Here is a 13,550-nt window from a genome sequence, read left to right as displayed (position 1 = left end):
GTCGCCGGGACGTGGAGAATCTGACTTCACCGGCGTTATCTGACATCAAAGTAACTTTACATCAAATCCAATCAACCTGAGATCAAACTACTGGCCGAGGTTGAGAGAGAGAGAGAGAGAGAGAGAGAGAGAGAGAGAGAGAGAGAGAGAGAGAGAGGGAGAGAGAGAGACATCAGTCAGCATCGTCTGCGTCCTCCTCTCTCTCTGCAGCTGGGATTCAGATTCATGGCAGACTCACGTATCACTGAGACTAAAGACGGACTGCTTTCATTTACACTGCTGCTCCTTAATGAAAAATCCATGATCTACGCTGCTTATCCTGTGAGGACACACACACACACACACACACACACACACACACACACACACACACACCCTCATCCTCCTACTTATCACGACTGTCAGCGACGTTCACACACTTTGTTTTTTGGTGGGGACATTTGTCTCCGTTGAATCAGTGACCTGAGCTCTGATCTGTCCAGGTTTTTCCCTCCTGCTTGATTTGTTGATTTGATGTTCTTGTCCGTCTGCACTTCACCTTCACCTGAAGTCTGCGATCCCATGTAGTTATGAGTTCGTTCGTTCGTTTCTGTGACGTTCACATTAGAAATTAGTGAGACTTAAAGCTTATTATTAGATATTTCAGAATGTGTTGATTGATTTTGATTTCAGAACCTTTTTCTCCACATTTTTCTGGGGTTCGATTTGATCATCTGAGAGACGTGGACGTTCAGTGAGGAGGTTTTTGTGCCTCTCAGGTTTTCACACCATCTTCTTTCCTGCACTCATGAATAAAGATTCTGGCATCCACAGGTGGATGAGTTTCAGGCCTTTGTGTGCACATGAAAAGACGGCTGATGAAATTCCGTCCCCTGGTTTCCCCCCTGGATGTCCGAGATCAATATTTGCTTCACATCTGTCATTGAAGTGCTGGACAGAAGCTATTACACGTTGCCTCATGAAAAGTTATATCTCGCCTGCTCCGCTGTCTCCAGAAGTGACACCTCGAGATGGAATCAGTGTGTCGACAGACGATCAGGAGGAGTGGAGCTTTCTTCTTGTCCAGATGATGACCAGAAGTTTTCTGCAGAGTCAGAGGAGAAAGTTAAAAGGTCACAGTTTGATTGAAAGGATCCAAACAAAACTCCACTGGACCGAAACCAGTGAAAACACATGAAATGAAAGAATAACAGTGAAAACCAGCGATGGCTTGAAGAGCTGCTGGCGTCCGAGGCTCCACTTTGCCTCATTAGTGAACGCTCCTCCTCACGGGACACGGAGTATTGCATGCCTTTTATGGACCTCTGTTGGTCACATGTAGCTATTGCAACAACACTTACATGTAAATACCCTGAGTTCTAGTCTAGTTTGTAGTTGGAGGCTGTTTTTTACATTTGGACGGCATCACATTCAAAGTGTTTTTAATATTGTCTCATCTAAAATACAGTCTGTCGCAGCATCAATTAAACATGACTGTTACTAAGGTACATTTCATCACGTAGATCCCAGGTCCCTTCTTCTGCTAATAAATATCACTGCAGCTCAAAACAGAAATCAAGTGGTGCACATTAGAACCAGAACAGGTGATGCAATACATCCATTCACATGCATTCATATCTATGTAGTGTGTGGACAGCAGGACGTTGCATCTGTCACGTTAAGGAACCTAAATGCAGATGAATCACAAGACACAAGAACAAACCTGGCAGTGGGTCGAACATACAAGGAAGAGTCAGAGGGAGAAACACTGGAAGACTCCCAGACAAGCTGATGAGAGGACCTGGCAGCGAGGAGCACAGAGATTAAACACACAATCCTTTGCCGGCTGCGTCACAGCAGAACAACTAAGTCCCAACACGAAGGCTCCTTCAAATGTGTCCCTCCGTCCCCGAGACACGAAGGGTCCAACGGGTGGATCCTTCCCGGCCCAACCCTGTCCCAGGATTCATTGAGCTTCAGCGACAAATACCTTGAGTATCAGGCTTCAACTAAACCAAACAGGTACATGTGGTAACTGGGAAACAGCGATAAGGGACGGGACGAGCCGGTGACTCCGATCACAGGAAGACTCTTTGGACCAGAATGTCTCGTTTCAGTTCAGCCTTCGCCGTCTACGTGGCCCCTGAAGCAGGCGTTCTTCGTAGATGTTAGCTTGATGTAATCAAACTAGAAACAAGACCAACGTGTAACTGATGAATTGATCTCAGTTCCCTTGGTTTGTCTCTGGGACAGAACAGGATACCGACTGTCTCTGTCTGTCGTCTGAGAGATCACGTCTTGATTCCAGGTTTATTCTCTACTCGCCTACTGAACGTTATCTTCAGTTATGATGACGTTTAACTAATTCCAGGACTCTGATATTCCTTCATATCTGTCGCACTTGACATGGATCTTAAACCTCTTGTTAAAACCTGCAGAGACGCTGAGACGGTTTCATCTGAGGTGAATCCTGCTGCTGCACGTTCCTCAGATCATCTTTAAAGTTTATTAACTCTGAAACTTTAAGGTCTTAACACTCGAGAGGGCAACACTTTACAAGGGAGGGTTTTGCAGTGGGAGCAGCCGTGTTGGAGAAATCGATCTCTAACAATCAGGCCCATCAGTCCCATCAGGCCCCCCCCCCCTCCCCGTCCCTTCCCAGTGATGTATTGTGGTCATTTGAAGTTATGACCCAGCGAACGTGAGCTGGATGAATAAAACTCCCATTAAGAGGAGGTGAGTGCTGATGTAAAAGTATGAAGGAACCTGCGATGTCCAACCTGGGAGAAAGATAACACATGGAGTAATTTCACCCCCCCCCCCCCGGAGGAGAGGCTCGCGATGCAGCCAGCCCAGCGCTGCTCTGCCATCGGATCGGAGTTCAGTGTCAGAGGCGTTTATCTTTTTATATTTTAAATGAAACGCCCATTTGCGTCGTGGGTCATGTTCGGTCAGATTGTTGCTTCATAAAGTCCGAAGCTGTGAGTAATGGGGTCAACCAGACCTCGGGTGAAGCAGCCCTTTGGAGCTGCTCCTCCAGCTCCGCGGCAACTGAACAAAAGTCGATAAGGACGTAAAACGGTGCTCTGAGGACAATTTAGCACGTGAATACAAGCTGCTGGAATATTCCTCTCCCTCGTCCTCTCAGCTCTGTGAGGACAACTCTGACTTTCTGTGCAACGAGGCGAATTAACTCGGCGAGGAATCAGTGGGCCACAGAAAATGAGCCGCTGTGACGCAGCCTGTCGCTTCAGTCCTCGTCCTCCTGGTTGCTAATGAGATGTTGTCAGAGAGCTGGACCAGATGTTGATCTGCTCGCTGATTCGATTGGTTCTCAGTGTCCAGGCGATCAGCGAGCGGCAAAACAGCAACGCTGAAGAACTGAGCCTTTCAAAGGTCGGCTGTCGATACAGAATACAGGTGTCTGTAATCTAGCAATCTAAGTTAATTACCTAATTTAAAACATGCAGTTACTCTCTTGTGTTGTGATGGATCTCGACTCCAGACGGGAGCGGGGAGCGAACCACATGCTGCTTCATCACAGGATTAGTTTGCATTTTGGGAAATGAGCTCATTTGCTTTCCTGTCAGGAGTTCGGTGAGATCAATAGCACTTTCTAATGTTCTCTGATTCTGCAGCGGGAGCTCGGGGTCCTGCAGACTGAGCATGAATACTGGCAGCAGTGGGAACAGCTGGTGTGGCTGCGTGCTCGACAGCAGCTTCTCTAAAGTTCACTAATTAACTCACTGCATCTTATCCCTGTAACTGAATGTACAAAACAACGTGTATATTTCTAGTGGATATGTGAACACAGCAGGGGGGGAATCTAATCTGCAGCAGAGTTAATTGATCACTTCCTGTCTCTGTCTGCTGCACCCGGCTGCTCCTCCTCTCACCTGAAGAGTGAGGAGGACATTCTCCGGAGATTCCACTCAGGGAGCGGCAGGAGAAACACCTCATCACACGGTGCAGGTCTGACAGCAGCTGAGTGTGTTGCAGCTCATTCCAAGTGTGTGATGCATGAGAGGAAACGGCAGATTCACTTAAATCCCTTCGGGTATTTGTGATTTTAGGGAGAAGGTACATGCAGCTATTGATCTTCTCAGATGAGGCAAAAAAGCAAATGTTAGACTTTACCTGACCCCACACAGCGGTGCACAGATTAGGTTTAGAGAGCGAAGACACAAGATGAGACTTCACTGATCCCAGAGCAGGGAACTCTCTGAAGGCAACAACAACAAGATCAAATCTCAGATTAAAGAAACGAGAGAAACCAGAAATCATCTGTGAGAGAATTTAATTTGACTTTTCACTTTGTTGATGTTCCATCTACTAACATGGATGAGGCGAGGTCGATAGTAGGGGTAATAGGGTGATATACTACAGCCAAACACCAGGTGGCGACCTCCCTTTGTCATCTGTCTTTAACTACACTTTATGGGCATGAATGATAACTACAACATACTTAGTAATGTGATTATAGTGTTTAGTATATAAAATATAAACACAGTAGTCATACAGTAAAAATAGAGAAAACAACAGTAACAGTTGTGTTTTTACAATGAAAATGTAAAAAATATATAAAATTATTTAAAATTATTATAATAAATTCAAATACCTATGAAATTATGCAATATGAAGTTAAAAGCCTTGCATTAATTAAGATAGAGCACTGAACTCTTCATCGTCACTCAATTCTTCAACTGGAAATATAATATAATATAATTTATAGTAATGCTGTAGCTTATTAATGCATGATTCTAAATTCCTGTATCTATATATATATGTATTAATTTCATACCGAGGTTTAGTTCCTGATGGATTTTCCTACAGAATGGAAATGACTAGACAGCCTGATACACTCACATATTCATGGCGATAAGGAAACATGCACATGGAGTCATTTCAACAATCCATCAGTGTGTTGAATATGAATCTGCGTGGACACGATACTGATCCCTGAAGGGGAAATTTGATCCTCTGACTGATTAACAACACACGAGGTCTGAGGCAGAAAAAGGAACATGGGTGTAAAGACGGTTTTCACTGCTCAAACCGGGGCCTCAGCAGGAGGCTCGATCCCCCCCCCCCCCCCCTCGCCCTGAAGGGAGTGCGACTCCCTGTGGAGCGGCCCTCACCGGTCCGACTCACCTGGATCTCTGTACTCTACCTCCACCGCTGCAGGGAGCTCCGGTGGCCTGAATACCAAGAAGCTGCTTTCCTTACTTCTCTGTAGTTGCACGCGTCTGTTTCTTCTTCACAGCGTCAGATCATTATTATCTCGGAGGCGGTTCTACCTGCTACATATGAGAAATTATCCGACCCCATGAAGCAAATCCAACCGTGTTGTATCTACAAGGTGTTTGCATGCGTCACAAATACCTTGGTTTTCACATGTCGAGTCCTGGATGTGCAAATCAACCCTGAAATAACTTTTTTTCATCCTGAAAAGTTGGGACAGCACAAACTGCAGACTGTATTATTTATCTGCTGATTGAGGATATTGGTGCAGCAGCCATGTCCCCCCGGGAACACGTCTAATTAGGTTCCCTCTTCCTGTATCCACCGGCTCTCAGAATGCAACAAAACAGTGATTGCACAGGTTCTGTGATTACAGCCATTCATGGAGTGACTTGAGGAAAAGGTTTTAATGCTCTCGCTCTCGCTCGCTGATGAGAAGGAAGTAGAAACCACACACGTTTACAGAAACACTGTTGAGAGGCCTCTGACTGATCACATCCTTCCTTCTGCTCCTCAGGTGAACGAGATTTACCACGACGAGTCGCTGGGCGTCCACATCAACGTGGTCCTGGTGAGGATGATCATGCTGGGCTACGCCAAGGTTGGTGAACATGTGCCGTGTCTTTGAAATGTAGAAAATGACAGAAGCTCGGGCAGGAGAGCGTCAGCACTCAGGACTGCAAAATGACTAATGGCAGCTGAGAGCCTGACACATGCTTCTTCACACTCCTGAGAGAGTTTGATCACATCCCAGGGAAGTGAGCTGAAAACAGCTTCACAGGAAGGAGCTGCAACCGGAGCTTATCGATTCATCTCTGAGTTATTACAACCAACCAATGATTTCAAAAGAGCTTTTCATCATCACAAGTCATGAATATCAATATCTGTGTGATAGAATACTAATGTGGTCATTTACCCCCCCCCCCCCCCTTTTGCCTGTCAGTCCATCAGCCTCATTGAGAGAGGCAACCCATCCCGGAGCCTGGAGAACGTGTGCCGCTGGGCGTTTGTGCAGCAGAAAGGCGACTCTGATCACGCCGAACACCACGACCACGCAATTTTCCTCACTCGCCAAGGCTTCGGCCCCACGGGGATGCAGGGTAAGACCCCCGATGACTCACTGGCGTGGTTCAAATGAGAATGTGCAGTTGCCTGACTCGTGTTGCTGATCTGAGTAGAGCTTACATGAGGTTATCTGTCATAGTGCACAGCTGTCGACGCGGTGGCTGTATGTTTTCTGTCCGTCCCATTCTCGTGAACGCCATATCTCAAGAATGCCATGAGGGATTGTCTTTGAATTTGATCTGATTAGATTTTGGTGGCCTCACAAACACATTTCTTTGCCTTGTGAGGACGCAGATGCCAACTTGGAAAGACGATGAGAATTTATACATTATGACCCGACTCCTGCTGACGCTCCTGCTGTGTTTTTCATATGTGAAAGTCAAACTCCGGAGACACTCTGGACCCTGTTGAGTTTACATTCATGTCTGAATGGCTTGTTACAGTATGAGGGGCTGCAAGGTCAGATGTTACAGTTCAAACTGGTGAAACATGGAAAAAGTAGAAACAGTTTCCTTGTGAAATTACATTTAAACTCAATAGATGTGTTTCTTTACTTGGATCCGCACCAAATTGCACACACTCATAAAGCTCAGTCCCCTAAACAAAGATACAAATATATTTTTTAATTAACTGTAGAAATCAACGGAAATGTTAATAAACGTCTTATCTCAAAATGTGGAAAGTGAAAAAACACACTTCCTTCCACTAGTTATAGTTTAATGCTGCAAACTGTCACACAAACAGATTCAAACATCCCCTGTGGGGGGTAATAAAGAAAGAAGAGGTTCAGGTAAAGTGTGTTGAAAAGCACTGAACAATCAAAAAGCCCTTTATCACCAATATCAAGTGCAAATAACCGGACTGCTGCTCGGAGGAAAACTCCCCTCTGGCCCCTCCGCGCTTCATATTTGGCAAATTTCCTTCATTTCTCTTCTTGTGGATGCAGAAGTGGAAATCCTGGCGTCTCAAGGCAATTTACTCTGCCTGCCAGATATCGACTGCCTGCCGCGCTCCTATTGTCTCCACAGCAGCCAAACTGAAACGAGCAGAGCCACTAACTCCCTGAACCCGGCACTATTAAAGGCTCTCGGTGCTTAATGCCTTTTTATCATCTCCCTCTGAACAGCAGCAGCGTTTATTCTGCACTTTGCAGTCGAGCGCTGTGTGTAGGGAGTGGATTCATAAGGTGCAATAAGCAGGGACGGTTTTATATCAGCTCACGAGATGGAAGCGTCTGCTGACCTCACTGAATTCTGTCAGATTTATCTTTTCAGAGTTATTATGAGTCGTGCACAGGATGAACATATAAATATCATGGGTGTTACATCTCAAGGTGCAATCAGCAGATTTACCTTTTTAATCACTTTAAAGCGTTTTTCATCAGGGGCCATTTGGGAGCCAGTATTTCGCCCAGATACACTTGCCAGGTATCAAACCCCCGGCTTTCTGGTTAGTGGAGGAGCCGCTCTACTTCCCGTGCAGAGCAGATGTGTTATGAATATCCCACTGCCTATGGAGGAACATGTAACATATGGTCCCTGTCCCTCCTCTGGAGTCTCTGGATTCATTATGTGCTGTGAGTCAGGTTCTCACAGAACTCATCCAAGCAGCTCGTTATTTTATATCACTCCCACCTCTTTGGAACTCCGGGCGGTTTCCCTCTGAACTCCTGAGATGACAGGTTATTAAAACTTGCTCCAATAAACAAGCTTCCTGTGAGATTGTGACAGTTTCATCCCAAAGCAGTGGGCACAGTTAATTGGGCAGCGTGTGTGTAATTCCTCCAATGTTTTTGTGGACCACAGGAAATACGCTGCACAGTACGTGTGGGGACAATTTAGCGCGTTCACGTATGAAGTGGAGACGGTTTTAGAATAAGGTTTAGTCGCATGTGAGCGGCTGAAGGGAAACGGTGCAGAGACCTGACAACAGCCTCGTCTCCTGAAACGTGAGAATTAGCAGGAGCTCCAGTCTGGATCGGCTGAGCTAGAACTTAAAGACCGTTAACTTTCAGACACAGGGCATTGTGGGAAAAAAAAGCCAACTTACATAGATAGAACATGTGAATCTCTCCATTTAATGATGGACGACACGTCTCCACTTCCTTCCACCGAACAAAACTGGAGCTCAAACATCCTGGATACGAACTCTCGTCATCTGGAGCCAGAGTGAGAGAGAGAGGTCTGGAGCCGCAGTGTCACGGCCCTCGACCAATCAGGAGTCAGTCTCAGCTGTCAATCATGACGCTTCACCCAGTTTTTGTATCTTCGAATAACCTGAACGTGAAGTTATTGATGTGTACTTTGGCTGATGACCTGTACTGTAGCCAGCCACCAGGGGGCGTTCGATTCACTTTTGAGGAGCGGTCACTTGGTCCCTCGTTATCTGGTCTGAACCCCAGGATATATATATATAAACATATTTAGATATTTAGACATATATATATATGCTTGGAGCCACTCGTAGTAATGAGTGTGCAGACAGTTAACACCTTTACAGAAGTCTGTGCACGTTTCACGTGCGTGTTCAGCCTCAACATTCAGGTTCACGTCCCTTTCATGCAGCAGGCTGTTGTTTTTAAAAGATAAAACTCCTGCTCAGCAGTAAACAGCAGATAGACACAGATAGAGAACAGCTGGTGAACGTAGTGAGGCCTCCTACACACTGTGTGTGATCAGATCTCCCTGCTCTGTATGCAGATACACACACATACTTCCTTTCTGTTCACAACTTGTGTGTGTGTGTACTTGTCTCTCTATAGTCGTGAGGTCCAATTTGGTTCAAAACCATCACTGTGATGACGTGAAGTTGTGAGGACAGACCCGAATGTCCCCACTCTGTCAAAAGGGCTGTTTGAGGGTCAAACCAGATCGACGTAGCTCCACCACTGTGGTCAGATGGTTTTCAGAGCAGCTCCCCATGTGGTCGGAGGAGGGATCGGGTCCCAGGGGCCTCCTCAGTTCTCACCTCCTGTTAATGACGACCGGACGAGGCCACAGAGCTTCAGGAGGATATTTTGCAGCCTGGAGGCAAAACACTTGAATGTGTTTGACTGGGCCTCAATAGGCAGAACATCTTTAATAATAGATTGAGGGGGATTTTTATATTTCCCTGGATTCAACAAAACAAAGAGATGTTGAATTCAAAGCAGGATGTCACTGAGATCTGAGTCGGATCCTTTGAACAACACGCTGACGTGTTTCAGGGACACTTCACCCTCCACGTCTAATTAGCAATAAGTGCATGTCTGCATAATGTATGTGAAGATAGCAGCTTATTATATTTTCCATACAGAAGAAACCTTTTATCTTCTTGATCTTTCGCTGCATCGTGGAGATTCGTACGTGAAGGATCCCGATACTAAAAGGTTCTCTGAATATTGAAGCGTCGATGAAAGTGAGAAGATTAGCCGGTGACTTCTGGACTTATTATAAAACAGGATGTTCTGTGGGAATAGGAAGTGAAGTCTGTTCCCCGTGTGAAATTGAGTTCAGAGCTGCATTAAAAACATTTCACCTATAGGATTAGAACCATTCAGCCAAAGTTTCCTCGTCACAGAACAGAAAGTTTGTTTCTTTGATGCCAGCACCTGGGATTTAGTTTCTAATCCCTCGACCCTGTTCGTTTCTCTGTTGGATTGTTTAAGCAGTCCCTTGTGGATCTGAATCAGGAGGTGGATTCAGGAAATCATTTTAACTTTCTTTGACATTGAGCGATAGGACGTCATTCAACATTTTCCCCAGAGAATATTTTCCTTGATGTTGATGGAAAGGAAACAGGCATATTTAGGGGAACCTATATTTCTGAGTGTGTGTAGTTTGGACTGAATTAAAGGGACTGTTTGTGTTCCACTGAGAGATTTTCTAATTTCTAAATGTGACAGAACGTAAAATAATAAAAGAATGAATTTTGGCCTTTAAAGGTTTGAATCCTGATGTTAATTAAGTGTTTAATTAAATTACTCTTTCACATGTTTTATGTTTTATGTTTTATCGTTTTTAAATCCTTCACGAGGACAGAAACTGTAATAAATGGGCAGAAGAAGAAGCAGCTTGTATTTTCAGAGATTCAGTTCTATCTAAATGTTTAATCTCTCGTTTGGATGCAGTGTTAGAACAAGGTCACATGTTGTGAATTTAAAAGCTTCTCGCCTCTCATGGCTTTTGTCAAGTACAGAATAAAAGAGCTATATACACACCATAAATAAAATCATCATATTATTAGCTATGTTTAGTGTTTATGAAATGTAATTATGACTAGAGTAGCATATTATGAGCAGATTAACACTCTGCCAATTAGTCGACGTACCACTTTGTTCGGTGCTAATTAGAAATATGAGCTGCCGGCGCACTGCACGAACACAGAGAACAAAGTGAACTATATGTTAACATTTAATTCAAAGTGTTTACGTGTCTAATTGGAGGCAAAAAGCCTTTTGGCAGCGCCGGAGACTCTGAGTCACAGAGTTAAGTTAATGTGGGAGGAGAAAAGACAATGAAACGTTATTTTCTTAATTGTTCATATACGATTCACTGGAAAAATAAGATGCGAGCAGCAGTTTGATGTATTTATTTTGCAAAATACTATGAAAAAATGTACTTTTATCATTTATTATGATTTCCTGACTGTTTGGCTCAGGTTGTACAGATTTTATATGAAACATCAAGAAATCCTTTGTGGAACAAGAAACAATAAACTATTTCAGTCCGTTTAAACCTGACTTGGATTTTTACAAACAAAGGCATCACACCATCGTATTTTTTATTTTAGGTTTCTCTTCATTGTTTTCATTTCTCAACAAAAGCCAAATATACTTCATCTCCTTTCGTTCTTTTCCAAGTGGAGCAGAAGAAGCAGCAGAACTGATAAACGCTTCCATTCCCACTTTGCTAAATGTTCTTTACCAAAAATGAGCAGAAAGAGATTTGTGGAATTGATTTGTTCTATTCGTTGACACTTTCACTTTGGATTCACGAATCCAGGTTTCTCTTTAACGAGATGAGAGCAGATGTGTTCCCTCGGTTTCAGAGCAGTAGGTTATAAATCAAAGGAGCGTGACCGTCCCCACACACAGAAGCATCACTTCTCTTTGATGCCATTAAAACACGACATCGTGATGGACCTAATGGCTCCATGTGAGCCTCGGGGGGGAAAGGCTGGATTATTTTATGATTGTCTGGAGAAAACATCGTACAATCACTTCTCCCTCTCTTCCCTTCGCCGCTGCTACATTTCTGATAACCGCCGTCGGCAAGAAGTCATTATGCCTGATGTTAGAGTGTGACATGATTCGAAATTGAATCATTTTCATTGGCTGGGAAAAAAAACAAACTGACCAGGGTTCACCTCATAAACCGGAGAGCAGACAATAAGAGGTTGATAGAAACAGTTGATGGTGAAGATGGGATGGAAATGCATGTTTGGGTTTCCCTGAAATAACAAATTGAATCAATCAGACGACGAAGGACGAACTAAATCTGCTCCATCACGTCGGGTTGATTCTCAAAGCTGTGATCCTGCTTCTCCTAAAGCTCCAGTGAGTAAGTCTTAGGTGAAAAGGATCTGTTATCAGTGTTCAGCTGCAACATGACACTTCACCACTAGATGTCACTAAGTTCTACACACTGAACCTTTAAGCCTTCAGTGAACATAAGCAATTTATTAACTGGAGTCAGTCCTCTCAAAACCTTTTAAACTTAGGACAAGATGGTGAATAGTCCTTCTACGTCCGAACGCACTAGTTTGATGTTAAGTTGCCGAGCATCAGGAGGTGTCAGGGACCACCAGCAGATGTAAGGGACCACCAGCAGGTGTTAGGGACCACCAGCAGATGTTAGGGACCACCAGCAGATGTTAGGGACCACCAGCAGGTGTTAGGGACCACCAGCAGGTGTTAGGGACCACCAGCAGATGTTAGGGACCACCAGCAGGTGTAAGGGACCACCAGCAGGTGTTAGGGACCACCAGCAGGTGTAAGGGACCACCAGCAGGTGTAAGGGACCACCAGCAGATGTTAGGGACCACCAGCAGGTGTAATGGACCACCAGCAGATGTTAGGGACCACCAGCAGGTGTAAGGGACCACCAGCAGATGTTAGGGACCACCAGCAGGTGTAAGGGACCACCAGCAGATGTTAGGGACCACCAGCAGGTGTAAGGGACCACCAGCAGATGTTAGGGACCACCAGCAGGTGTAAGGGACCACCAGCAGATGTTAGGGACCACCAGCAGATGTTAGGGACCACCAGCAGGTGTAAGGGACCACCAGCAGGTGTAAGGGACCACCAGCAGGTGTAAGGGACCACCAGCAGATGTTAGGGACCACCAGAAGATGTTAGGGATCACCAGCAGGTGTAAGGGACCACCAGCAGGTGTAAGGGACCACCAGCAGATGTTAGGGACCACCAGAAGATGTTAGGGATCACCAGCAGATGTTAGGGACATACAGTATCTCCAGTTATGTAACTTGTGTTTGAGCCTCTTCTAAGGCCGGCCCACCTCAGGCTGATCGGACCTGGGTGTGACTTTAACCTCTTGGGCCCCAGTTGGGATCTTTTCCTCCTGATCCAGAGCCGCTGGCTGCAGCGCTCTGCAGGCCCTCGGGTTTCTGTAATGGTTTGGCACAGGGCTCGTTGGTGGATTCCCAGTTCTTTGAGCAACCTGCTGGTGGATGTTGCAGTAAAACCCCGGCAGCCGACCTCCACTCGGTGAACTATTGCTCTGCAGCCTCGTAGCTCTGCCTCCGCATATCTTCCTCTCATTTGCTTCATCAACAGCATCCTCCCAGAGTTCTGTCCATTCTGCAGGTGGCCGACGTGCAGGCTGCTGGACCAGCTCTGCTGAAAGGATAAAGATAACTAAACATTCAAAGGAGAAGCATCTCGTTTTTTAATTGGTGAAAATAAAGATCATTTTGTCAAGAGGAGAGCAGCTTTCTTTTTAAATAACAAAATTAGCTTCTATGTGCATAACACATTGGATGCAGTTATTTCTGGCTCCTGGAGGTGTTATGAATATTAAACGTGATCAAACAGGCGTACAGATCCTCCAGCTGGCAGGTAAACGGGCAAAGAGAAAAATCCAAACTCAGAAAATACTCAGAGAAAGCAGAGGGAACAGCAGCAGGAGCAAACTGAGCAGAAGCCCGAGCTGAGACAAACAGAGGACTGGGCGCACAGGGACACGTCAAGGGAGGCAGGGTGATTGGACGCATCAGGGACAGACACACACAAAGAGAGGAGGAGACACAAGGTGAGAGAAATCAAT

General features: G+C 45.2%; 1 protein-coding gene across 4 annotated transcripts in view; it reads left to right on the top strand.

Moving 5' to 3' along the window:
* adamts3 (ADAM metallopeptidase with thrombospondin type 1 motif, 3) overlaps positions 1-13,550 on the top strand; it is a 105,180-nt gene that overhangs the window by 48,612 nt on the left and 43,018 nt on the right. For all 4 annotated transcript variants that reach the window (XM_034596021.1, XM_034596019.1, XM_034596022.1 and 1 more), the window contains exons 6-7: positions 5,738-5,821; positions 6,164-6,320. In XM_034596021.1, the coding sequence (XP_034451912.1) occupies positions 5,738-5,821; positions 6,164-6,320 (241 nt within the window). The remainder of the gene's footprint in view (positions 1-5,737; positions 5,822-6,163; positions 6,321-13,550) is intronic.

Source organism: Hippoglossus hippoglossus, chromosome 9 (genome assembly GCF_009819705.1).
Source record: "Hippoglossus hippoglossus isolate fHipHip1 chromosome 9, fHipHip1.pri, whole genome shotgun sequence".
Lineage (NCBI taxonomy): Eukaryota > Metazoa > Chordata > Actinopteri > Pleuronectiformes > Pleuronectidae > Hippoglossus > Hippoglossus hippoglossus.
The sequence above is the reverse complement of the archived record's forward strand: the minus strand, read 5'-3'. Positions and strand labels throughout refer to the sequence as shown.